This window comes from Rhinatrema bivittatum, chromosome 2 (genome assembly GCF_901001135.1).
Source record: "Rhinatrema bivittatum chromosome 2, aRhiBiv1.1, whole genome shotgun sequence".
Lineage (NCBI taxonomy): Eukaryota > Metazoa > Chordata > Amphibia > Gymnophiona > Rhinatrematidae > Rhinatrema > Rhinatrema bivittatum.
In genome coordinates this window covers 486,620,537-486,646,475 of record NC_042616.1, presented here as the reverse complement: position 1 = coordinate 486,646,475, position 25,939 = coordinate 486,620,537, and the positions used below count along the sequence as shown (strand labels likewise).

General features: G+C 41.3%; 1 protein-coding gene and 1 long non-coding RNA gene across 2 annotated transcripts in view; one reads left to right on the top strand and one right to left on the bottom strand.

Annotated features, from left to right (window-relative positions):
• The window catches only part of BPHL (biphenyl hydrolase like), an 83,524-nt gene extending 78,158 nt beyond the window's left edge, over window positions 1-5,366 (bottom strand). Inside the window, exon 1 of the mRNA XM_029590548.1 lies at window positions 5,214-5,366. Within this exon, the coding sequence (XP_029446408.1) occupies window positions 5,214-5,323 (110 nt within the window). The 5' untranslated portion in view covers window positions 5,324-5,366. The remainder of the gene's footprint in view (window positions 1-5,213) is intronic.
• LOC115085030 overlaps window positions 1-25,939 on the top strand; it is a 95,425-nt gene that overhangs the window by 10,092 nt on the left and 59,394 nt on the right. The window lies entirely within an intron of this gene.

The window sequence follows — 25,939 nt, the reverse complement described above, 5'->3', positions numbered from 1 at the left end:
CCAAAACCTTATTTGCCTACGTGACAGACCTGATATAACCGATCCCCAACAAACCTCATCAAGAATACTCCTCCAGAAATTGTGAAGAACTCGCCAACTACTTCCACAATAAAATTACTAAACTAATCACCGCCAACCCACACACCAACCAGCCTGCACCCAACTCAGTACACCTCACCTCACCATCTTGGACCCAATTTGAAACAGTTGCCTAACCGAAGTAGAATCAATAATTCAAAAACTAAACCCAGCTACACACCCCCTCGACCCCATCCCTATAAAACTTCTAAAGCAAATCCCAAACAGCATAGCCAGACCCATAGCAATCAGAGTTAATATATCACTTGAACAAGGCACTTTCCCTGACTCTCTCAAATGTGCCAGCATCAAACCAATCCTCAAAAAACCACAACTCAACACAGCTGATCCAGCAAATTACCGACCCATATCCAACCTCCCCTTCATCTCAAAGATCCTTGAAAAAATCATCAACTGTCAACTCTCAGTACAACTGGAAAATCACAACATCCTATCCCATTCCCAACATGGATTCAGAAAATACTTCAACACCGAAATGCTCCTCCTTTCCCTCACAGACCACCTCAGAGGCCTTGATCACGGCCAATCCTACCTCCTCATCCTAAGAAACATAAGAAAATGCCATACTGGGTCAGACCAAGGGTCCATCAAGCCAGGCATCCTGTTTCCAGCAGTGGCCAATCCAGGCCATAAGAACCTGGCAAGTACCCAAAAACTAAGCCTATTCCATGTTACCGTTGCTAATGGCAGTGGCTATTCTCTAAAAGTGAACTTAATAGCAGGTAATGGATACTAACTGCACTAACCACATCCTCTGGCAACAAATTTCAGAGTTTAATTGTGCGTTGAATAAAAAAGAACTTTCTCTGATTAGTTTTAAATGTGCCCCATGCTAACTTCATGGAGTGCCCCCTAGTCTATTACCCGAAAGAGTAAATAACCGATTCACATCTACCCATTCTAGACCTCTCATGACTTTAAACATCTCTATCATACACCCCTCAGCCATCTCTTCTCCAAGCTGAACAGCCCTAACCTCTTCAGCCTTTCCTCATAGGGAAGCTGTTCCATCCCCTTTATCATTTTGGTTGCCCTTCTCTGTACCTTCTCCATCGCAACTATATCTTTTTTGAGATGCGGCGACCAGAATTGTACACAGTATTCAAGGTGTGGTCTCACCATGGATGTGAATGGGTTCCTGGGTGAGGGCTGGTGTGAATGGGTGAGAGAGCATTTGTGTGTAATTTTGAGCTTATATATAAGAGAGAGCATGTATGTAATTGAGAGAGAATGGTCAGGGAGATGATGATTTTCTGGGTGAGAGAGAGACTGGTCAGGGAGATAACTGGTGTCTAGTTTGGGGGGGGGGGGGGGGGTTGTGTGTGTGAGTGACTGGTTGTGGGCCCCAAGAAAAGGAACGCGAGGACAGAGCTTCCGCAGCCGCTTCTGGTTTGTGCTTTTGGCCTGCAAGAGGAGTAGGAGAGTTGCTGGAGAGGGTAAGTAAAGGTGACTTTTAAAGTTTATTTTTCTTGATTGACTGCCATTTTAATTATTGGGTGTTATGTAATCTGTCTGTTTTGAAATATGTAATTAGTATTTAGACAATTTTTTTATAATTTCTATGAGTTTTTAATTGTTGGATGTTATTCTGTTCATCAGCTGTTTTGAAACATTTATTATTTCTGCGTGGGGTTCTATAGCAACTTGGCTTATTCTGTTTTCCTAATAGGTGTTTAGGGCCTGGTTTAATATTTGTAGTGTTACCTTTTCATAGATAGGGAGGTTTGTAATTGTTGGAGTGCATGCCATAATGCAGGTGTAACTTTGTGCAGATTAGTTTGTGTTCATTATTGCAGATCCTGGGACAATCAGGCCAATTCAGTAAAAGTCGCGGGAGAGTGGGCGAGCGCCCGCTCTCCTGTGCGCGCGATTCAGGGGGGAAGAAGATGCAAATGAGAGCCCGCGGTAAAAAGAGGCGCTAGGGACACTAGCGTGTCCCTAGCGCCTCCTTTTTGTCAGGAGTGGCGGCTGTCAGCGGGTTTGACAGCCGACGTTCAATTTTACCAGCGTCGGTTCTCGAACCCGCTGACAACCACGGGTTCGGAAAACTGACGCCGGCTAAATTGAGCGTCCGTCTTCCGACCCGCTTTTTAATTTTTTTTTACTTTTGGGGCCTCCGACTTAATATCGCTGTGATATTAAGTCAGAGGGTGTATAGAAAAGCAGTTTTTACTGCTTTTCTGTACACTTTCCCCAGTGCTGGCTGAACTTAACGCCTGCCCTTGGCATTAATTTTTTAAAGTAAAATGTGCGGCTTGGCTGCACATTTTACTTTCTGTATCGGATGGGAATAACTAATAGCGCCCGCAACATGCATTTGCATGTTGCGGGCGCTATTAGGTTTTTTTTTTTGGGGGGGGGGGGGGGGGATTGGCCGCACTATTACCCCTTACTGTATAAGGGGTAAAGCTAGCGTGTCGGAAATGCATGTCCAAACCTGGGCTAACAGTGCGCTGCACCGGAGCGCACTGTGCTGTATCAGCCTGTATGTTAGGTGCTATATTTGTTTCCATTTCTCCAGGTTTGTACTGCATGCAGAGTGGCTTTTTTGGTTTTCCATTACAGTTTCTGTCTCCATATTTATAATTTGTGGTCTTTCTGTCCTTGGTGAAGGTCGGCATTGTGTGTGACAGAGGTGAGGTATTTTATTAGCATGTAGGCATTTGTATCAATCTTATTTGCCGTGATTTCTCAAAGGAGTGCGTTAGTGGTAAATTACTGTCTTTTCATAAGGAAGGCTATTGTGCCTGGTAGTAAAGGGAGTTTGTTTTGCTTTTACTGAGAAGTCACCAGAACATCTTTTTTGTATGATGAGTTGTATGGGTAATGCCCTAGTTCTGTTCTGACCCACTGTTGGGGGTCGAGGGGGTTCCCGTGGATGCAGAGTGCATGTTTACATATAGCCCCCGTGACGGTCACATGTTCAATGTGTCATGCATGTGAGAACCATCTGTCAGGTGTGTCCCGACCAAAGAAAGGTTAAGAACCATTGGTCTACATCATAAAGCATGAGGATAGCCTTAAAGATCTAAACATAAATATCCTGGAGGAAAGGTGGAAAAAGAAAGATTTGATAGAGACGTTTAAACAGCTCCAAGGAATAAATGCACAGGAAGTGGGTCTCTCAATGGAAAGGAGGCTCTAGAAAGAGGGGTTATGGGATGAGGCGAAAGGGGGTAGTCTCAGGAGTAATCTACAGGAACTCAAGTCTAGTTTGGAAGTTGTAGAAACATAGAACATAATGGCAGATAAAGGCCATATGGTCCATCTAGCCTCCCATTTACATCTCCTGCTCAGCTTTATGGTTACTTCCTCTCCCCTCAGGGATCCCCAGTGCTTGTCCCAGGTTTTCTCCAATTCTGATATTGTCCTTGTCTCTACCACCTCCACAGGGAGCATGTTCCATGCATCCACTACTATTCTGTAAAGAACTGTTGAAACCAAAATGTATTTTTAGATTTTTATGCCAAGTCACTGCAGAAACAGTAGCAATATTTCCTCCCTTCCAGGAATAGAGCATGTCACCTTTGTGGCACAACAGACCCCCACTAGACCTTTCATACAGGAGACTAGAACACAGGTTTCATGAGAGGTGCGGCCTAAGCCCTGAGCCCAAACACCACTTTTAAAACATCTGGAGTATCCACTTTAAATGTGGATGCCACTATAGTCCTCACATTTTACAAAATTTATGACATCTCCTTCAATATTAGCATGTCCTCAGATTAAGCAAATAGGATGAAATTAAACATACTGGAGAGAAATAGAGAAAGACCCATAAGGGTCCTGAACCTCAACAACATAAAATAAAAATGAAATAAGAATGCAGAGGAAATAAATGCAAAAAGTACTTCTTTTGGGAGTACAGAAACATTTTACCAGTAGTCCACTGAAGCCAGGAAAATAAATTGGTCCCACAAAAAATTAATTTACACTATTAAATTCTCAGGTAGGAACAGGGGCAGGAGTCAGCTGAATGTTTGGCTTTTCTGTTTGTTTCAACTAGACTGTCAACTCCAGTGAGCAGGGACTCTTTCCATTTTATGAATCTATACAGTGCTGTGTACTAGAAGCCATAGAAATGTTAAGTAGTAGTAGTTGTTGTTTTGGAAGTCAAAAATATTCATAAGATTTTAAAATTTCAAAGAAAAGAGAAAACAAGTTTGAAAGTTAAGTTTTTGACGGCTTTTACCTTTTTTTTTCTTGGAATATAACATTTTTAACCCTTAAGTTAACAAGCTCTGGACACAGATAAAGGTGAGTGGGTGGAACGTCACAATTTCAGACGCTATTGATTCTAACACAGAGCAGTTATTAAGAATTGGGATAGGGCGCTCTCAGTACATAAATCCACCTGGTGTTTCTCTTTAAAACTAGAGCAGAAACTGGTTAGGCCTTACTATTCACAGCAGTGGGCAACTTTCCTATTCCGAGAAGGAAATAAGAGAGGGATCTACAGCTGGTGGCAGGGGAGGTTCACCACCTTTTCTGGTCAAGTGCCAAAAAGGCAGCAACTTTATTCGCTTCCATCCTGTCTCCTCCAGCAAAGTCCCCCCGGTCCAGTCTTTACCCCATAGTAAAGTTCTGTACCCCCTAGTCGCGTATTCAAAACTCACAGGTCGAGCAGGCAGATCATCAAACGGGTCTCGCTGGCCCATTAATTTTGGAAGAAAAAAAAAACACGCTCATGAACACTGCTGAACTTTATTGTGCACTCAAAGCTGAGCAACTCAAATATCTTGGCTTGCCAGGAGTCGTCGTTCCCCCACCCTTTTAACTTATGGAAAAGGAACTCCTACTACTACTTAAACTATATAAGAGAATCGCAAAATGGCAGGTAATAGCTTCTACACAGATTTCTGGCCAGCCCTGCTGGATGAATTTATATCAGTGCATCTTGGTGTTTGCACTCCTGCCTCTTCCATTTGAGCCCGGAGCTGCAGACACTGGGAGTCAGTAAGCGTAAGCAGCAGCAGCAGACCCCCCCGGGTGCTTCTCTGTGGACTGCAGCAGGATCAGCGGCGCCCTCCCAGCAAGGGTTCGGGACCTCTGACAAGCGAAATAACCCAATAACGACGCCCCTAGTGAATCCCGTCTGCTAACGGCGCTTTTACCGCTGGTTTGCAAAGCCCACGGGCTCTGGCCGCTGCACGGAGCCGAGGAGCGTGCGGAAGCGCAGCGAGGCCCGGCGAGAGCTGCAACAGCGCGCGACTGCCACCGCCATGCTGAGCCCGGAGAAAGGCGAGCGCTGGGCCGCCCCCTGCCGGCAGCGCCCGGGAAGTACAAGGAGGAGGCAGGCGGCGATCCCGGTTACTGTTCATGACCGTGCTATAGTCCATCAAGGGGCTGTAACATCTCTAATACACTTGTAAGCAAAGCTGAAGTTGCTTCCTGGTCCCGTATTCTCTTTCTAACAGTGCTGTGTAAATAAAGTGCCTGGGTTGCCCTCAAAACCCACCTCTTTGCAATTGCAAAAGTTACTGCATGTGTTTAAGCCCGCCATATTTAACTTTACACTCTGGTACCATTAATTATTAGTAAATCATTATTCTGTTGCCAGAGAAGGTAGTTAGTGCAGTTAGCGTAGCTGGGTTCAAAAAAGGTTTGGATACGTTCTTGGAGGAGAAGTCCATTAACGGCTATTAATCAAGTATACTTAGGGAATAGCCACTGCTATTAATTGCATCAGTAGCATTGGTTTCTTCTTAGTGTTTGGGTAATTGCCAGGTTCTTGTGGCCTGGTTTTTGGCCTCTGTTGGAAACAGGATGCTGGGCTTGATGGACCCTTGGTCTGACCCAGCATGGCAATTTCTTATGTTCTTATATTAGAAAATTGGCACACAGGCCAGCACAAAACACATTTGCTTTTATAATCATTAGACAATTAACAATAAGATGAGCACACACTCAGCAAAATGAATATATATGTGTAAACCAATATTTTTCACCTTTACTGCTCCTACTCTGGTAGCATTTATTACAGTTTCTTATTCACATGATTCATCTTCTACCTGGGTGATACAATTTTCTTGGGTCACACCAAAAGACACTTCCTTGAAATCTTCAGCCAACATACAATAATATATGACCGCACTCACAGCAGGTTTAAGCTGGAAATATTTACCCTTTCACTTTGGTACCATTTATTATATAGATTTCAGTTTCTCGGTTAGAAAACTGCAGTCAGATGGCCACAACACATCAATCTTTAGGCACAAAAATGGGTTGAATTAGCACAAGTTTGAAACTTGTGAGCAGCAGCGCTAATCCTCAAGGCTTCAGCTTTGCCTACTGTCCATTCATGAATCTTTCACATACATTCATAATTCAATCATCTTTAAAAAATTATCTGAAGTGGAGAGTATATTCACATTTACTTTCCTCATGCTGGGATCTGAAATGGCTGAACTCTTAAGGAAGAAGAATTTTTTCACTCAGCGTGCAATCAAGCTATGGAATCTGTTGCCAATGGACTTAGTCATATCAACTAAGTAGTGGGCCGATACAGTAAAAGTTGCGGGAGAGCCAGCGAGCGCCCGCTCTCCCGACACGCGCACAGGCCAGTGTCCTGGGCACACGATTCAGAATCGGCCCATATGCAAATTAGGGCCCGCAGTTAAAAGAGGCGCTAGGGACACTTTTACTTTCCTCATGCTGGGATCTGAAATGGCTGAACAGCACTTAGACTGTGGCTCTTAAGGAAGAAGTATTTTTTCACTCAGCTAGCACAGTCATCACTAGCGCGACCCTAGCACCTCCTTTTTGACAGAAGCGGCGGCTGTCAGCGGGTTTGAAAGCCATGGGTTTGGAAAACGGACGCCTGCAAAATTGAGCGTCCATCTTCCAACCTGCGGGCCGCAGGCAGATTTTTAATTTTTTTTTATTTTTGGGACCTCCGACTTAATATCGCTATGATATTAAGTCGGAGGGTGTACAGAAAAGCAGTTTTTTCTGCTTTTCTGTACACTTTCCCGGTGCCGGCCAAAATTAAAAAGTGTGGCTTTGCTGCACATTTTACTTTCTGTATCGCGCGGGAATAACTAATAGGCCCATCAACATGCATTTGCATGTTGCGGGTGCTATTAGTTTCGTGGGGGTTGGCCGCGTGCTATTACCCCTTCCTATATAAGGGGTAAAAATAGCGCGTCAAAAACGCGCAGCCAAACTGGGGCTAATAGTGCGCTCAGCCTGAGCACACTTTACTGCATCGGCCCATAGGATTCTAAAGAAGATGGGAAAAGTTCCTGAAGGAAAAGGCCATGAACAGTTATTAGTCAGGTAGATTTGGGAGAGCCAGTGCTTATTTCTGGGAGTGAAATATAAAAAAAATAGATCAACTATTGGGGATCTGACGAGTATTTGTGACCTGGACTGGCTACTGTCAGAGAAAATGCTGGCCTTGATGGACCTTGGTCTGACCCAGCAGGGCACTTATGTCCTCATATTCTTATCAATTTCCTTGGGAAATTTAAATATCAGTAGGTGAGCAGTGTTTAGGTGGATGTCACTACCCAGAAAAAGTATGTCTGGGGGGAGGGCGGAAAATGGGGCTGGGAAAGAAGCACGTGTTTTTTTTTTATTTAAGTAGCTGAGATGAAGTCTTGGGCAGGGGCAGATGAAAGGAAAATATTAGCCCAGGGGATTTTTTCAAAATCAGCCCATGAAGTATATGACTCCCTGGTACATTTCCCCTGCAGCACGTGCTCCAACAGCTCCTAAAAGCAAGCACTGCTATCCCTTGAAAGGAATATCATGTGCATGGCAGAATTAATCCAAAAAATCTCCAACATAAATTTCACATTGTTCCTAAATAACTAAGTAGGCAGGGGTGAGTAATCTGTTCCCCCTCCCCTCCAAATCTGATTACAGCTCTCATATATATATATATAATTATATAGGTGTGTGTATGTGTGTGTAACCCCACCCCAGTGTGCAGCATGGGTGAGGCCATAAACCTATTTGTACAGGCAGAAACCCAGGCTGGCTGTACTTGTACTACTTTCCTTCCTTCCTTCCCAGGGATGAAAGGAGTCCTCTTGATTCCCAGTGTGGAGTGGTTAATCCTCTCTCCTGGATTTCCTTTGGTGATACAATAATTAAGGTAACGGTGTGTACTGGGATGCCAAATAAAGACTGGAGTTAGTGTCCAAAATAATCCTTTACTGTTGACAATTAGGAAAATGGTACAACTTTTAATCCACAACAGCACAGCATAATGTCTGGTTACAATTTCTTCCTTAATCTGTGCAGGAATGTTTAGCATCAGACCGGGGAAAATCCTACCCTCCAGGGCATGGAAAAATAGGGTCCCGAGATTGGCAGAACCACCCTCTCCCACTGGCAAGGATTATAAAGTCATGGTTTCTGCACAGAGAGATAAACTTCCTCTCTCCCCAGGGACTGCAGAATCACCAGATGGGTGTCCTTTTGGATGTTAGGCTTTGCCTTTATTCACTGTTAGATGATTCAAGCCTTTTTTGTTTTTATGCAGTCCTTTGTGCTTTTATTTGAATCCCTGATGGGAGGGATCCCCTGGAGCAGGACTTTCTGGGCTCCAGTTAGGCAGGAAGGGCAGTCAAAACTTTCCCCTAGCTGGTGAACTTAATTTTCTCAAAAACTGACGATAAGCTCCAGGGTTCTTCTTACAGCAGGTCATTGACACCATGACCACACTGAGAATAAAGGGGGGCAGGTCTTCCCTAACCTGCACAGTCCCAAACCCAGGGTTCCCCAATCCCTGGGCCCTGGTGGTGTACCAGTTCCAGTAAGGCCCCCTACTGCTTAAAAGGTTAAAGTCCAAAAAATGCACTCCGAGAGACTCTCCCACCAGACAGGTTGTGTACTGGCTGTCCAGGAACCCCTCCCGACCCTGGCCATGACCACCAATAAGGCTTGTTTGGCTCCTCTGGCTGGGCCTTAAAAATAACAAAAATTAAATTCCTCTCTACTACTGTATTTTGTACTAACCTAAAAGGACTGCCTCCTGAGCTGTAGCTGGGGAGCTGTTATATACTATTAAAAGTGGGACGGCCTTTCCAGACTCCACAGGAGGAGGATCTGAATTTGAATGGAACCTCCTTTTAACCATCCTACTCTAACTAGATGACTGACATTAAACTCCCAGGACTTACTGGTAACCTGAGAAGATGCCCAGGTTTATATATATATATATTAGGGATGTGAATCGTTTTTTGACGATTTAAAATATCGTCCGATATATTTTAAATCGTCAAAAATCATTAGAGGCGATATATAATAGGAATTCCCCCGATTTATCGTCAAAAATCGTAAATCGGGGGAAGGGGGACAGGAAGGGGGAGGGCGGGAAAACCGGCACACTAAAACAACCCTAAAACCCACCCCGACCCTTTAAAATAAATCCCCCACCCTCCCGAACCCCCCCAAAATGTCTTAAATTACCTGGGGTCCGGTGGGGGGGTTCCGGTGTGATCTTCCACTCTCGGGCCACGGGTGCGTTGATAGAAATGGCGCTGGTGCTACCTTTGCGACAGGGCAAAGGTAGCGCCGGCGCCATTTTGGTTCCTGTCCCCCGACGTCACAAGCGTAGGAGATCGCTCCCGGACCCCCGCTGGACCCCCAGGGACTTTTGGCCAGCTTGGGGGGGCCTCCTGACCCCCACAAGACTTGCCAAAAGTCCAGCGGGGGTCCAGGAACGACCTGCACTCGAATCGTGTTGCCGTATTGCAAAATGGCCATACGGCTGGCGCCATTTTTTGCAGCACTAATTTACGAGATCAACTAGTGCACTCAGACTCCAGCAGATCACCGCAAACCCAATTGACAGGATCGCATAAAGCCTGCGGTTCCTGTTCTGTATGCCAAGTAATGATTGACACAGAAGTCCTCTTTTTTTCTAGATTAAATTTCACAGTGACACTTAAACAAAAAACAGATTGTTCATCAGCAGGTGTTGTATATTTGATTCAATGCCCATGTAACCTGTGGTATGTTGGCAAAACACGGAGACAGTTGAAAACTAGAATTATCGAACACAGATCTTGTCTCAACAAAGCACGCCTTTCAGCTCCTCTTGTCACACACTGCCTGGAAAAAGACCACAGTTTTGATTCTTTACGAGTCTGCGTTTTGAAATAACTTATTCCTTCCTGGCGGGGAGGAGATTTCAATGGGGCCCTGCTACAAGAAGAGGAATGGTGGATACATTTGTTGGATACAGTACACCCGAAAGGTCTAAATTCTACACTAGAGTTACAAGTCTTTCTATAACATGTTTTGTTGACATGGTTACCATGACGACTGCATGTCATGACGTAGACACGTTTCTTAGTTTGCGTGGGCTATTTAATCATTCCATGCTGCTGCGATCGGTCTCTGTCCCACGTTCTTCTGAACATTTTTTGAGAGACTTATGTCCGGATAGAGGAGGTTGGCGCTGCAACTACAAGCTAAGCATTAATTAATTAATTAATTAATTAATCATTCATTCATTCATTCTTTATTTATAACTTTATAATCAAAATAAAGTACATTCATGTATATATATATATCTCAAAATACTTTGAGACATTTTTTTGGATAACAGGTTTCAAAAAAGAACAGTGTATTACTACAAGAATTTTAACATAATAACAACTTATCAAATTTCACCTGGAGTCCAATTACTAAACAATTGGGGAGCTAAACCAAGCAAGACATTTTATAAAAAGATATTGAAATTTTCAAATTATTTAACATAAATACAGAAGAATTCAAAACTAATTATAATTATCCCAACCTATTCTTGGCTCTGGACTTCACCTTCCTCCTTGTGATGTTTATGCTCTTCTAAATACCTTTCTAAGTGCTCAGGTTCATAATATATATATTTGACTCCTTTCACCCGCATAACACATTTACATGGGAATTTGATCATAACCTGGATACCGAATGTTCTAGCCATATTTGCCAGGGTAATAAACCTTTTCCTCCTCATCTGCGTCTCCTTAGAGACGTCAGGATAACACCAAACTTTTTGTCCTAAATATAAAGAGGACCTATTAATCATAAATAATCTCAAAATTCTATCTCTATCAACAGATGAGGTAAACTTCACCATAAGGGTACCTCTATTTTCAATTTGTTCACTATAAGATGTTTCCAAAAGTTCTGTGACAGTTAAGGTTACCTCTGGATTTTCCTGATTCTGATTACTTCTTTGATTGCCTATCCCTTAAAAAAAAGGCATTGGCAATCAGAGGATGATTTTCTGGAAGTATCTTCAAGATTTCAGTAAAATAATTTCTCAGTTGTTCCTTGGGTGAAATTAATTTGCATCTTGGGAAATTTACCACTCTAAGATTTAAATAGGGGACAGAATTTTCTAAATTTTCTACCTTTCTCGATAACACTGCTTCACCTTTTATAATATCACTCTGTATATTTTTGATCCCTGTTATATCTTGTTCTACTTTCTTCAATGTAGCTTCATTACTAACAACTAACGGATTGATACTTAATAAAGATGACTTCATTTCTTTAATGCTAATGTTTAAATTCACAATGTTATTTTGCAATGAAGTCATTGTTTGCCATAGCATCTCCATGGTTATTGATCGAGGACTCTCAGGCTTAGTATTAGGAGTGGAAGAGAGAGTTATTGTTCCAAATAGGTCTGGATTAGCATTTTCCACCACAGAGGTTGACAAGTCCTTCATTCCAAGATTCTTAGATCTTTCTAGAGGTTCGAATACCTTCGAAATCCCTCCCACTCTCTGCTCCTCTAGATGACAAATGGGAACTTTGTTTCCCATTTCTTCCTGTGTAGCTCTCTTTGCTCCAGGTACCTCCTCAATCGGGCTCAAATTAGGCAACGCATTCCGTAAACCAACTGAGCCTGGTTCACTGGTGCTGGCTATACACCTGGGAGGAGTTGGGGTCGTTGGGGCTCCGGGACTAAGAGTAACTTCACCTAGCAATAGAGGTGCCTGCTTCTCACCCCCTACTGCAATTAGGTTCTCCGGAGTTAAAGGTTCTGAAAGTGGGTAGAATCCTGTAAGTCTTGTTTGTATAGGGGATGGTTTTAAGCATTTTTGTTTTAATTCGAATGCTTTACTGATCAGTTTATTTACTTGTTTCAAAGGTATTCCCCCCTGACGAAGCTGCAAGTTGTGCAGCGAAACACCAGCCGCTGTCGGGGATATTGTTTATTTATAAGAACGGGACAATATGACATTTGTTATGCATTTTACAAGCTATTGCCAAAAGTCATCCAGCAATCCATAAGTTATTGACAATAGTTAACCTAATCAAAATACTTTCTTTAAGCTTACCAGCCATAACAACTACTATAGGCTTTTGAGCCCAGTAAGAGCCACAAATGAAGAAAAGACCGGATGGTTCAATTTGGTGTGTTTGAACACGTCGGCAGGCTTGCAGATGTGGCTCTTACTTCATTAATAAGTTTTCATCTTACATTATTGGAATTTTGTTGCGCACCTTAAGTGATTTGGTGGTGCCTTTTGTGTTCCTTACTTGATTTCAAGGACCCATTTAGTGCTCTTTGTTGTTTTGCTTTTACAAAAGCAACATTCATACTATAGGTCAACAAAATACTTAATACATGTTACAAGAGTGACATTCATATTAAAGGTCAACAATACACTTAAAATATTTAAAAACATGTTAACGCGAGGGTTTATATGGTAGTTTGTACTACATAATTTCCATTTCGATTGTCTTCATATATTAGTCAGAGATTATTCAATTGTTGTAGTTCTCTGCATACTGATGTACTATGTTAGATTATATGCATTTTTGAAGAGCCAGGTTTTCAGCTCACATTTGAATCTTTCTTTCTGTTAATAGACATAACGTCTCTGGTAGAGAATTCCACAGCTTGGGGCCTGCTATGGAAAACGTTTGGTCTTTTATTTGCATTAGATGTGTACTTTGCATTGTAGGCACAAATAGTAGCCCTTTATTTTGTGATCTTACTTTTCGCTGTGGTGTGCAAGGTTGGAGATTCACATCTATTAAGCTGGAGATTCTATCATTGTGATATTATAAATTATTGTTAGTACTTTATAATGGATTCTGGATTGTACTGGCAGCCAGTGCAGAGCTATCAGTGAAGAGGTGATGTGGTCAAATTTCCTTGTCCCTAATAGAAGTCTTGCAGAGGCATTTTGTAGTAACTGTAGTGGTTTAAGAAGTCCAGAGGGTAGTCCTAGTAATAGGGAGTTGCAGTAAACTATATTTGAGAAAATTAGTGTTTGTAATACAGTGCAGAAGTCCTGGAATGTTAGTAATGGCTTTAACTGATGTAATATTCGCAGCTTGGAATATCCTATTTTAATTAATTTGTTTCTGTGCTTTTTCATTGTGAAGTTCTCATCAATCTGTATTCCTAGGTCTCGTATTTGTTCAGAGGGTATAATCTGAAAATTACCCAGGTCTAGTGGTGGTGGTTTAACTGTGGAGGAGTTTCTTCTTAGCCATACAATTTCAGTTTTATTTGTGTTTAGAGTTAGTTTAAGCTGTTTGAGTTCATGCTGTATTGCCTTCATGTATGTTGAGAGTGACACTGTATTTTCAATTGATTTGGTGAAAGGAATGTAGAACTATATGTCAAGAGTGTATAAAAAGAAGTTGATTCCTAGTTTTGCTAGTAGAGTACACAAAGGAAGCATATAAATGTTTAAAAGTGTTGCAGATGGCTGCTGACTCTTTTCTTTGCAAGCATGCTTACCTGCGACTGGCTCGAGTGAGTTTTGTTCTGCTGGACGTTTTTCCTTCTGATTAGGAGTGGGAAGCCTGTTTGCTACAGTGACTGCTTCGACCCCTTCCGGGTCTGACGTCAGAGGGAGGAGTCGTATCAGACGCCCATAAGACCGGCGTCTGACTGGAAACATTTGCTGCTGACTCTTTTCTTTGCAAGCACGCTTATCTGTGACTGGCTCGAGTGAGTTTTATTCTGCTGGATGTTTTCCCTTCTGATTAGGAGTGGGAAGCCTGTTTGCTACAGTGACTGCTTCGACCCCTTCCGGGTCTGATGTCAGAGGGAGGAGCCGTATCAGACGCCCATAAGCCCGGCGTCTGAGTGGAAACATTTGCTGCTGACTCTTTTCTTTGCAAGCACGCTTACCTGTGACTGGCTCGAGTGAGTTTTATTCTGCTGGACATTTTCCCTTCTGATTAGGAGTGGGAAGCCTGTTTGCTACAGTGACTGCTTCGACCCCTTCTGGGTCTGACGTCAGAGGGAGGAGCCGTATCAGACGCCCATAAGACCGGCGTCTGAACAGCGCGTCGCCGTCGGTGTGTCGCCAAAGCCGCGCGCCCCTTAGGCGCGCAGCTTTGCTGGCTTCGCCGGAGATCGTCGAAGCATAAGTGGAAGAGCTTAGAGGTCTGGAGGTAAAGCGAAAAAATTTTCTTCTTTATTTGCAAACAGCAGCCATCGGAACCTGTTTAATATATAACTGTGCCTCCAAGGTTCCTAATTGATGTGTATGCTTTCTTTTCTGCTTATTTAGAGCTGTGTTGCCCCTTCCTCATAGTGATGCCACATACTAAGAGGAAGGGGAAAATAATAACTTCAACACCAGTGGTTGATAGCAATCAACCCCGAATTCAGGATATTTTTGGAAGAACTATATCAATACCAGGTGCAGAAGGCGTTGGAGCTGTAGCTCAGGAGCAGGAACTCAACTCCCTGACTTGTGAATCATTAAGCCCTGGAGCTCCTTTAACACCTGAACCACCAATGGGAAGAGGAGGAGGTGAATTTACATTCAAGGATACCACCCAGACTTTGGTTCCTTTGTCATCTTTAGATAAGAGGGGAGTAGTGGGAATAGATTCCCCACAACAGACCCACGAGTCTCAGGTAGTTGTAAACCAAATTCAAGGAAGTAGTACCGTATTGGTATCTAAGGTAAAAAAGATGGAAGGAGGACAGGGAGAAATGTTAGCTGGTTTATCTGTTATTATTCCTACAAAATTTACTATGGAAGAAATTGGTGGTATGATTCTCTCAGTTCAAAAGTCCATTAATGGCTTGACTAAGACAGTTCAATAAAGTTTAGATAATAATAAAATGTTGCAGTTAAAAACTAAGAAGATAGAGAAATCAGTGATAAATTTAGAACATAAAATTGAAGAGGTAGAAAATATTCAAGTGAATTTAATTAAATCAGAGAAACTTCAATCAAATAATATCGAACAGATGGAAAATCAAATTAGAAGAGCAAATTTGAGAATTCTTAATTTTCCTAGGACTCATCTGTTGTCCCCTAGAGAATTATTTAAAAGCTATCTTCTAAAAGTATTGAAGTATTCTGAAAATACACTTCCTATAATATCTAGGATATATTATATAACTCAAACAACAGAGGGTACAGATAGGCCAGAACAAACTCAAGGAAATTCAAATGAAGATATAAATTTGTCTGAGCTGCTAGAAAAGTCATCAGATATGGAAATAAAAACTCGTGCTACTTTAATTGTTCAGTGTGCAGATATTTCCCAAATTCAAAATTCTCAGTTTCATGGGTCTCCAATTAGAATTTTCCCAGACGTTTCCTTAAGTACACAGTTGAGGAGAAAATAATTTTTGACTATGAGAGAAAGGGTTATTCAAAAAGGAGCAAAATATGTATTGTGATTTCCATGCAAATGTGTTTTGACATATCAAAATACGAGATACGTATTCAATTATCCAGATCAGCTGCGAGCGTACCTAGATTCCTAATTCCATCATACCTTAGCAGTAAGGAAAGAAGTAATATATAAGTTCTGACACAGTTTTGTTTTGGTAATTGCTGGTAAAATACTGCTCTTTTTCCTTATTAGACAGGTTCTTTTATTTCTTTTGTACCAGTCTTAGGTTTCACAGATAAGTCTGCAAGTTGATTTGTAAAGTCAAATTCTTCATTTGAATATCTGTGTATTTATCTGTGTTTATCTTCTGGAATATTATATAAGTTGAATAAAAAAAAAAAAAGTGTTGCAGATAGTGCTGAACCTTGTGGAACACCTGTATCGATAGGGAAGGTGTCAGATATGTGATTGCCCAGTTTGACTTAGAATGTCCTGTCAGTTAGGAAGGAAGAGAACCATTTGAGAACACTTCTGTCTATTCCAATTTTTCTCATCTGATGGCAAAGCAGGGTATGGTCCACAGCGTTGAAGGCTGCTTTTAAATCTAATAGAACCAGGATGTAAGATTCATCATTGTCACCTTGTAGTACCAGGTCAATTAAGGACATTAGTAGAGTTTCTGTTGAGCAAGCTTTTCTGAATCCAAATTGGTTTGGGAATAGAATATTATTGTCTTCTAGGCGGTTTTCCAATTGAGATAACACTGCTTTTACTAGAATTTTTGCGATAAAAGGTAAGTTGGATATTGGTCTATAATTGTCCCCAATTGTCGATTCTGCCAGTTTTATTTTTTAGGATTGGTTTGATCACAGCTTGTTTTGCCTTGTCAGGGACCACTCCTTCTGAGAGCAAGTGGTTGATTATGGTTGTGATTATTGGAGTGATTATGTTGTGTACTATTTTCAGGGAACTTGCCACAATTGGGTCTAGTGGGTGGATAGTTGGTTTAATTTTGGTAATGATTTGATTTATTTCCATTTTAGTAACTATGTCAAATGTTTTCCATTTAGGTTGCACATTCTTTTCTTTTTTTTTAAATTTTTTAATTTTCAAAATTTCAAATTTTTCTTACATAAAACAAATATGTGAAATACAGTACATCATTCTGGCATACATATTTTTCTTATCGGCCATCTAAGGTGACCATAACATATAATTCCAACTTAGAAATAAAATATTTCCAGATTATGCACTTAAATATAGGAAATTGTGGGGCAAGTGAAATCAGAACGAAATAAGCATATTATTAAATTTAAACTTCATAGAGATAGGTACGCAACTATTACTTTAGTCGATCACACTCCGGGAACATCTTGGGAATGGCCTACAAGGAAATCCTGCAGTTGTTTAGGCTCAAAGAAAACATAATTATTCTTTTGATACCTAACGCAGCATTTACAGGGAAATTTTAATACATAACGGGCACCCAAATCAGTAACCCTTTGTTTCATGGCTAGAAAATCTTTCCTGCGCTGCTGCGTTTCCTTTATTACATCAGGGTAGATCCAGATCATGGCTCCATAAAATAGAGCCAATCTGTTTCTCAAAAACATTTTTAATATGTAATTACGATCAGAAATAAATGCGAAAGTTATTAACATTACTTTCCTTTCTTTGACCTCTGCTTCCAGCGATAACTCTAATAACTCAGAGATATCCATAGAGGGTCTGTCTTCTCCTCCAACCTCAGAAACAGCTTGTGAGAGGTAATAAGCTCTAGTGCAAACAGGCAGAGCAGTTTCTGGAATTTTCAAAACTTCTTTCAAGTGTATTTTAAAAAGTTCGACTGGGGAAATCATCCTAATAACTGGAAAATTTATCACACGCAGGTTCAGCATTCTTAAATTATTCTCTAATCTTTCAATTCTTCTTTTTGCCATAGTTTCTGATTTAGCAAAATTATGCTGTAAAGACTCCATCTTTAATATTCTTTCCTCGTGTTGCTGAATTTTCCCTTTATTTATGCCAATCATATTATCATTTTCCTTAGTTTGCAACTTAACTTCAGTAATAGACTGAGCAATGGATTTTAAAGCTGAATCAATGGCTTTAAGAGCGTACCAGACTTTCCCCAAAGTTATATCTTCAGGAAGTCCTAAATTTACTTTGACTGTAGGAGATTCCTCTCGGGTTCCACCCAAGTCCCGTTGTGGTTCCAGAATATGGATGTTACCTGCGATGGTATCTGCAGTAAAGGTCCTTAGTTCTTCTCCCGGACCCGTCCTCAGCTGTCTAGGGGGCTCCACAACTCGTGTGGCTTCCGTCTCCCCTCGAGTCGACCCAGCACTCTCCCGCGCTGGTTCAACAGGCTCCTGTTGTTCACCGCCTCGTTCAAACTCGAGCGGAAACTCCTCTCCCTGCGTTGGACGCTCTGGTCTCGTCGGCTCGCCTGGGCTCAAGGTGACATTCAGGATCAGGGGGGAATGTGTTCGTTCTCCCAACGTTCCTCCAGCGACCTGCCTTTCAGGCGTTACAGTTGCTCCAGCCAGGAATCCCTCGATGCGCGGCTGGTAAGGGTCAGCTACCGGGGAACTAGTTAGGGCTCCCCGGATTTTCCCCTTACGTTTCATATGAGGCATTTTCTGTAAGAATTAGAAAAAGGAAAAACGCCGCTGCAGGAGCTTGCTTCCTGTGCAACCTATCGGGCGGCCATCTTGCCCCGAATTGTGATCTGCACATTCTTTTCTTCAGGTTCTTTAGTCGGCAAGCAAATGGAGAATTGTGTTTTTAACTTATTAATTTTATCTAACAATGAGTTAGCATATTCATTACAGGCAACCTTTGAGAAGTTGTAGTTATTTGAGATGGATAAAGATCTCAGTGTCATTTTCAAAAAGACAAACATTTCCTTCTAATCCCTCTGCAGTATTGCTCACAAAACAGGCCAATACAGAATGGTGCACTCAGCTGAGCGCACCGTTAGCCCCTGTTTGGCCGCACGTTTTTGACGCGCTATTATTACCCCTTATACAGTAAAGAGTAATGCGTGGAAAACACGCAGCCAACTCCCCCCCCCCCCCCCCCGAAATACAGTCACCCGCAATACAGAAAGCAAAGGGGTGGATTTTTAAAGGGTTACGTGCGTAATATACATGCATAACCCTTTAAAACCCCTCCTGCATGCGCGAGCCTATTTTGCATAGGCTTGGTGATGTGCACAAGCTCCGGGATGCACGAATGTCCCAGGGCTTGAAAAAATGGGCTGGGAAGTGGGCGTGGCCAGAGGCCTAGCCACTGTCGCTGGGCCTGGGGATCGCGTGCCGACACTCGGCCAGTGCATAAAACAAAGGTAGGGGGAGGAATTTAGATAGGGCTGGGCGGTGGGTTAGATAGGGGAAGGGAGGGGAAGGTGGGGGAGTGGAAGGAAAGTTCCCTCCGAGGTCATAAGATGTTTCTTCTTTTTTCCTTTTTTCCTTTTTCCTTTTGCTTTTCTTTTTTTGTCACACATTCCCCTTTTTCATTTTTCAGAATGCATAGTGGGCCGGATTTTAAAAGCTCTACACACGCCAGGCCTGTTTTATAAAGGCCCGGTGATGCACGTAAAGTCCCGGGGTTTTACTAATGGGGCGGTCTGGGGCTGGGCCAGAGGCCTCCAACTCAGCGGCCATTTGCTGCTGTGTTGGAGGATCGCGTGCTGGCAGGCGCAAAAGGTATGATAAGATTTTGGGGGGTGCTAGAATAGGGCTGGGGGGGAAAGGTTAGGGGAAGGGGTGGGAAGCTTAGGTTAGGGGGAGGGAATGGGGGAAGGTAGCGCGGCTCGGCGCACACAAGTTGCACAATTGTGCACCTCCTTGCGCACGCTGACCCCTGATTTTATAACTTGCACATGCAAGTTATAAAATCAGGCGTACATGTGTGCGCGCTGGGTAGCGCGCGCACCTTTTAAAATCTACCCCAGTGTTTGTAATATATGTTGTTATAGATACTGAAAGGATTCTTCACCTGGGAGATTAACTGCTCCTCCTCTTCCACACTATTAAGGTACTTATAAGGTATTTAATTGTTGGTTTATTATTATTACAATTTATTTTTAAGTGTTTGTATTTTCTTGTATATGTTTGCATTTTATGCAGTTGGTTATTAGTATTGATGTTTTGTTTTTTTATTATAGGCACTATTGGAAAGATTGTTGTTCATAGATTATTAAATGTCTGTACCCCTGAAATAAGCGCTGAGCTGAAACATTGCCATGTTCATATTAGAGGAGTGTGAGCTATAGTATATTACATCCATTGGGCTGCTTACATTACATAAGTTTTGATCTGCCTCCCACCCCCACACCTTGCAGTAGGAGTTGTTTTTGAGAGAGCTGAAACTCTTCATAAGGGAGTGAAAGATTCCTCAGCTGAGGCATTAACTGCTCCTCTTCTTCCTCACTTTTAATGTTAGGTATTGATAAGGCAGTGGCACTATTGAAAGACTGTTGTCCATATATGATTAAATATCTGTATCCCCTAAAACAGGCAACAAGCCAAAATATAGCCATGTTCGATATATAAATGTGTTTTATGTTTATTGTTTGTCCTGTGAATTTGTAATATAATAAATATATTTCTAAACATAGATAGTTATATTGTTGATATTTAGGTGCCTTCCTTGAAATTGATGGCTTTTTGTTTGCCAACATTATTTTATGTCATTTTTATGCACTTATTTTATTTTATTGCTTTTTATATATTTAATTTCTATTTTTACCACATTAGTGCTAAATATCCATTTTTTAATAAAGGAAGTTTTTTAAATTGTTTGGAAGTTTATATATGTAGTGATTGGTTGTGCAGGATTGAATGTGCTGTGAGTTTTGTTCTGGATGTTCAGCATTTAGTGTGATGGTAAGTATTTCTTTCATTATCCATTGTTATGAACCCTTTGTTTATTTTGTGTTTTGTAAATTTGTATTGCGTATTTTATAAGGATTTATTGAGAACATAGTTGATGCTGATAGCAATTTAAAGATGCCTGAAGAAGCTTTATGCGAAACATGTTAGATGGTTGGTATCATAGAACTTTCCCTTTATAGTTCCACCAAATGATATACCAATTGTTCATTGCTTTGGATTTACTGTAATAAGCACAGTGTTGAGTTTTTCTATTGAAATATGTGATGATGCTTATTTGGATTGTTTTGGACAAACTTCGCTTAAGATTTGCTCTATATTAAATTGCTATTCTGACAGCACCTGGTTGAAAGATTGGTATTTATCTACCTTTACTCCTTTGAAGGTAGAATTACCTTACATGTGTGAGGTTCTCTATATTCACTCTGAGACTCCTATCTAGATATATGAAGATAGTCCATTTTTTAGATGGAGTCAATATGAGCTAGATTTCACTTGCTCTATTTGAAGAAGGTATCATCTTAGCTATATTCAGCAGGAGTTCTTTGGGGGACTGCAAGACTAGTTTTGGCTCGGTGGAAGCTTGTTTTAAATTTTGGGGTGTTTTTTGTTGCATGTTTGTGAGGATCTTCACCTGTCTTCATTTTCTGTTTTTTTGGAATTTGTATGGGTTAAATATATGAATATTATAAACATTTTGTATACGATATTTTTCTTGTGATATTAATAAAGTTTTTTTGATGAACTGGTTAATCCTTATTCAAATGTGTTAAAACTTTGCATTGATTGGTGTATCTTTTCTTTATCTATGTATTCTTTTAGATAGATAGACTTGAGTAAACCTTATCTTGTATGAAGTCATTGTCAAGCTATGCAACTGCCAGCTGGGATAAGTTGGTAGAAAAAGTGCTTGACTTTAAATGTTCTTCTTCCTTCCTTGACTTTCCTACCCTGGCTCCAATCTGTCTAGCTTGCCTTCACTAAAAACAAAAAAACAAACAAATAAAAAAAATCACCCTGAAGTTTTGTTTTCTCCATAGACTTTAATGGGTCTGAAAAAAATATAAACAATTTTCATTTTTTTTGTGCCCTCATCTATTAATTTCATTTGGAATGAAAAAAACTGAAACAGATATTGTTTGATTTGGAGTACCTGTTCATTCCAAAAGAATACACACTCCTAACAGAGGGTAGAGAAAGCATTGAGCAGATTTCTCTCAAAGATGTATGAATATTTTAGTGGGGTCTTCCACCTTCTGTTTGATGTCTCACATTTCATTTAGCAGGATTAAGAAGCAATTCTCCAAAATTGTGAGAATTATTTTTTTCTATTTGTGCCACTAGGAAACCCTAGCAGCCTTGTTTGCTCAGGTAGAAAGTAATGCTCTTCTTTCCATCTTCTGAGCTAGGAGATCCTTTATCTGGATTGTCCATAAACTAGCATAAATTGATAGCAGAGTTTTAAAAAGACACAGAAAGGTAGTTACACCAGATTTGTTTTTATTACTTCAGAGTACAGTCAGAATACAATGAAGAATGATATTAGGAGAAACAATAGTACAAAATGTGAATTCAAAGAACCTTAGAAATATCTTGCAAGTGTCATTCATATAAATAAAGCTTTTATTAATAAATATGTATATCTCTAAACTTTATAATGTTATATACATTTTAATTATTTTACATATAAATCAACAATAGGAAAAAGGCAGACAAATAGCAGTTTTAGATACAAATTATTGCTGCACAGGGGCTGAAGCAGTTAACTCAGGCATCCATCTTGTTTGTCATCTGGCTAGTTCCTCTTCAACCCCTCTTTTTAACTCTTGCTGGTGGGTATACTTTTTATTTTCCTTTACCATATTTCTTTATCATTCTTTACATCCAGATGTGTATGACTTTTTCAAAGTAGATGGGCTCACAGTAAAAAATCTTCAACTACTCTGTTAAATTCCTCTGAGAACAACAAATGTGGGTCATGCCCACATTTAGGTAACAGATACAACCTAGAAACAGAGTAAAACCCAATCATAAGTCAAACTAGCTAACAGTTTAAAATACAAAGAAACTGATATGGAGTAGGCCAGTAAGTAGGAAAGTTACCCAGGTAGCTTTACCTGGATGTTCAGTGGGACATTTTCCCGGCTAAGCTCACCTGAATATACTCAGGTAAATTAATGCAGGTAAATTTAGGTCAGTGGATTTTACAACCACACTTATTTGACAAATTTTTAGCTGGGTAGTGATGAATATCAGCACTAGTTGGCTAAAATAAAATTAAAAGCAGAAAATCCAAGGAGGAATCTCACATATACATGAAAAAGATAAATCCAAGGTAATCCCCTAGTAAACATTCCCGGGCCAGGTTTTTGATTTGCCATTTTTTTCATCATAATTTTATATTTATAACCCACTTTCTTCCAAGGAACCCAAAATTGTTCACAGCACTATATAAAAATTCAATCAGGAATACAATAAAAATCACAATGCAATTATACAATATGTTTCAACCCTAGACAATACAGATTTTCAGCATTAACCGGCTAAATTTGATCATGCAACTGTGGTCACACAAATGGCTGTCCTCAATCTGACAAGTGTTGTCCCACCCCTTCATCAGTGAAAAGCAAGATGAGAACTTTGATGAAATGTTCTGAAGATGGGGACAAAGAGTCTAAAGAAGTTCTTTACAGAGCTGAGTAAGCAACAACCCAAGAGTTTATGGTTAACCAATGATCACAGGCAACTTGAGACCCTAGTGGAAGAACTATAGCCCCATATCACAGCTGGGTTAATACATGGTTAGGGCGGAGAAACAAACAGGGTCATTCATCAAAATGTGTTGTAGCGTTATTTATCTCATCTCGAGATGCATATGCAAATGTTTTCATTTTAGTCAAAGGGGAGGGGGTTTGGGTGGGGTTAATGAAAATGAAGGCTGTTTAACATTGCGTGTGATAGTGTAATGCACATTGGGGTAGATTTTTTAAAAAAGCGCGATCGCGTACTTTTGTTTGCACATCAGGCGCATCAGGCGTGCAAAAGTACGCTGGATTTTATAAGATACGCGCATAGCCGCGCGTATCCTCTAAAATCCTGGATCGGCGTGCGCAAGGCTGCCGATTTTGGGCAGCCTGCGCGCGCTGAGCCGCGCAGCCTGCCTCCGTTCCCTCCGAGGCCGCTCCGAAATCGGAGCGGCCTCGGAGGGAACTTCCTTTCGCCCTCCCCTCCCCTTCCCCTCCCTTCCTCTACCTAACCCACCCCCCCAGCCCTATCTAAACCCCCCCTTACCTTTGTCCCTAGATTTACGCCTGCGAGAAGCAGACGTAAATCTACGCACGCCAGCAGTCCGCTGGCGTGCGTAGATCCAGTACCACAGAGTGGCGCGTAGACCCGGGGGCTGGTCCGGAGGCCTGGACCACGCCCCGGTCCCGCCCCCGAAACGCCACACCCCGCCCCCGAAACGCCATGTCATCCGGTCCCGCCCCGACACGCCCCCGACATGCCCCCTTCGAAAAACCCCGGGACCTACGCGCGTCCCGGGGCTCTGCGCGTGCCGGCGGCCTATGGAAAATAGGCGCGCTGGCACGCAAGGCCCTGCTCGCATAAATCCGGGCGGATTTATGCGAGCAGGGTTTTTAAAATCCGCCCGATTATATCTACACCTTTTTTCCTGGCATTGTAGAAATCTCATCTTTGTGTACCTTTCCTTATTCCAAATCACATCAAATCATTACTGATGTATACTGTGCATGCAAAACTGACCCAAAACCCTGGACCACCACCAAAACCTCACTTCGAGTTACTAGTTGACCCTCCTACAGTGATATAAATAGTTGACTTATATGACAGCCTTATAAAGAGTCTCTCTCTCTCCTAAATTTATGTAAATTTTCAGCTCAAAATTTAGACCCATAAATTTGGTTAAAAATAGGCATGTAACTGAGGATCCTAATTTAGTTCCAATTTCTTTTGAAAATCAGCCCCTAAATGTCTTCATTGTTCTGTTCCAAGAAATGTACTACTATTACTACTAGTAGACCTTCTTTGTTACTACTGACCATCAAGAATATAATAATCCCAGCAAGTATTCCTGGAAGCACCACTGTATCGAGCTGCAAGGCTGGTAAAGAAAAATCATGGTGCTATTCAATGTTATATGCCAGTTTAATGGAATTTGTCATTGGAAATATGACTAGAACTAAATTATTTAAAATTCTAAAAAAAAAAAAAAAAAGATGGAAAGACCTGGCTCTTTGAATATAATTTCACGATGATCTATTTAAATGAGAATATTGAATTGGTTAAGACTTGGACTCACTTTTTAAAGAAGAAATGTAATTAAATTTGTGTTTTACTATTATATTGTAAATTGTAGGTGTTGTGAGACTGGTTGTAAACCACCTTGAGACTTGACAGTAAAAGGCTGAAAATCAATAAGAAAATAAATAAATTACCCAGATAACACTGAATATTGGTATAATCCAGCTAAGTTAACCAGCTAGATAAGTTAACAATTGTACTGGAATACCCCCAAGTACAATAAAATAGCCAGGCCTTCTCCTAAGACTCACATCTTCGGTCCAACTACCTAAACGCCCAACAAGGGACTGTGTTATACACAACAGGGACACAACTGGGTCTTGAAATCATTCACAAATAGGCTTCCTATGCTGGATCCCAATGATATTCTAATAGCAAATTCTGATTGAGTTGTAATCTTCTTAGTGTTTGGTGATCTTCTTAGTGTTTGGGTAATTGCCAGGTTCTTGTGGCCTGGTTTGGTCTCTGTTGGAAACAGGATGCTGGGCTTGATTGACCCTTGGTCTGACCTAGCATGGCAATTTCTTATGTTCTTAAAACATTCTAATACCTCTGTTCATTTACATTTATTATAATCTGCCTTGAAACCAAATTTGGGAAAAATGGAATATCAAATGATCAAAAACAAAAAAATGTGTTTTATCCAGCTAAAACTTACCTGGATTAACTTGGGCAGCCACGACCATTTATCACTAAAAGGGAGGTGGGGGGGGGGGGGGGGGCAAGAGTGACAGCAGCACACACTCATAGATTCAAAGTGCCATAGAGATCAGATGTGAGGTAAATTGGTTGCAGCTTTATTAATAATAATAAAATACAACCATAACCGTGTACCCGAGCCATAACATAGAGCTGTCAAAGCACCCCCTTCTGGGCAGGCAGCACGTCACCTCCGACCTGGGGCCTGCCGTAACCAAGCAAGGCCCTGCCCTCCGGGAGGTAATTATCTTCAGGGCATTCCCGGTTACCCGCCTCGCCCAAGCAAAGTGACTGCCCAATCGAAGGCTGTGGACGTCCGATCTGCCACCACTCTGAGGCCGGTGGGCCCTGGCTTCAGACAGCCC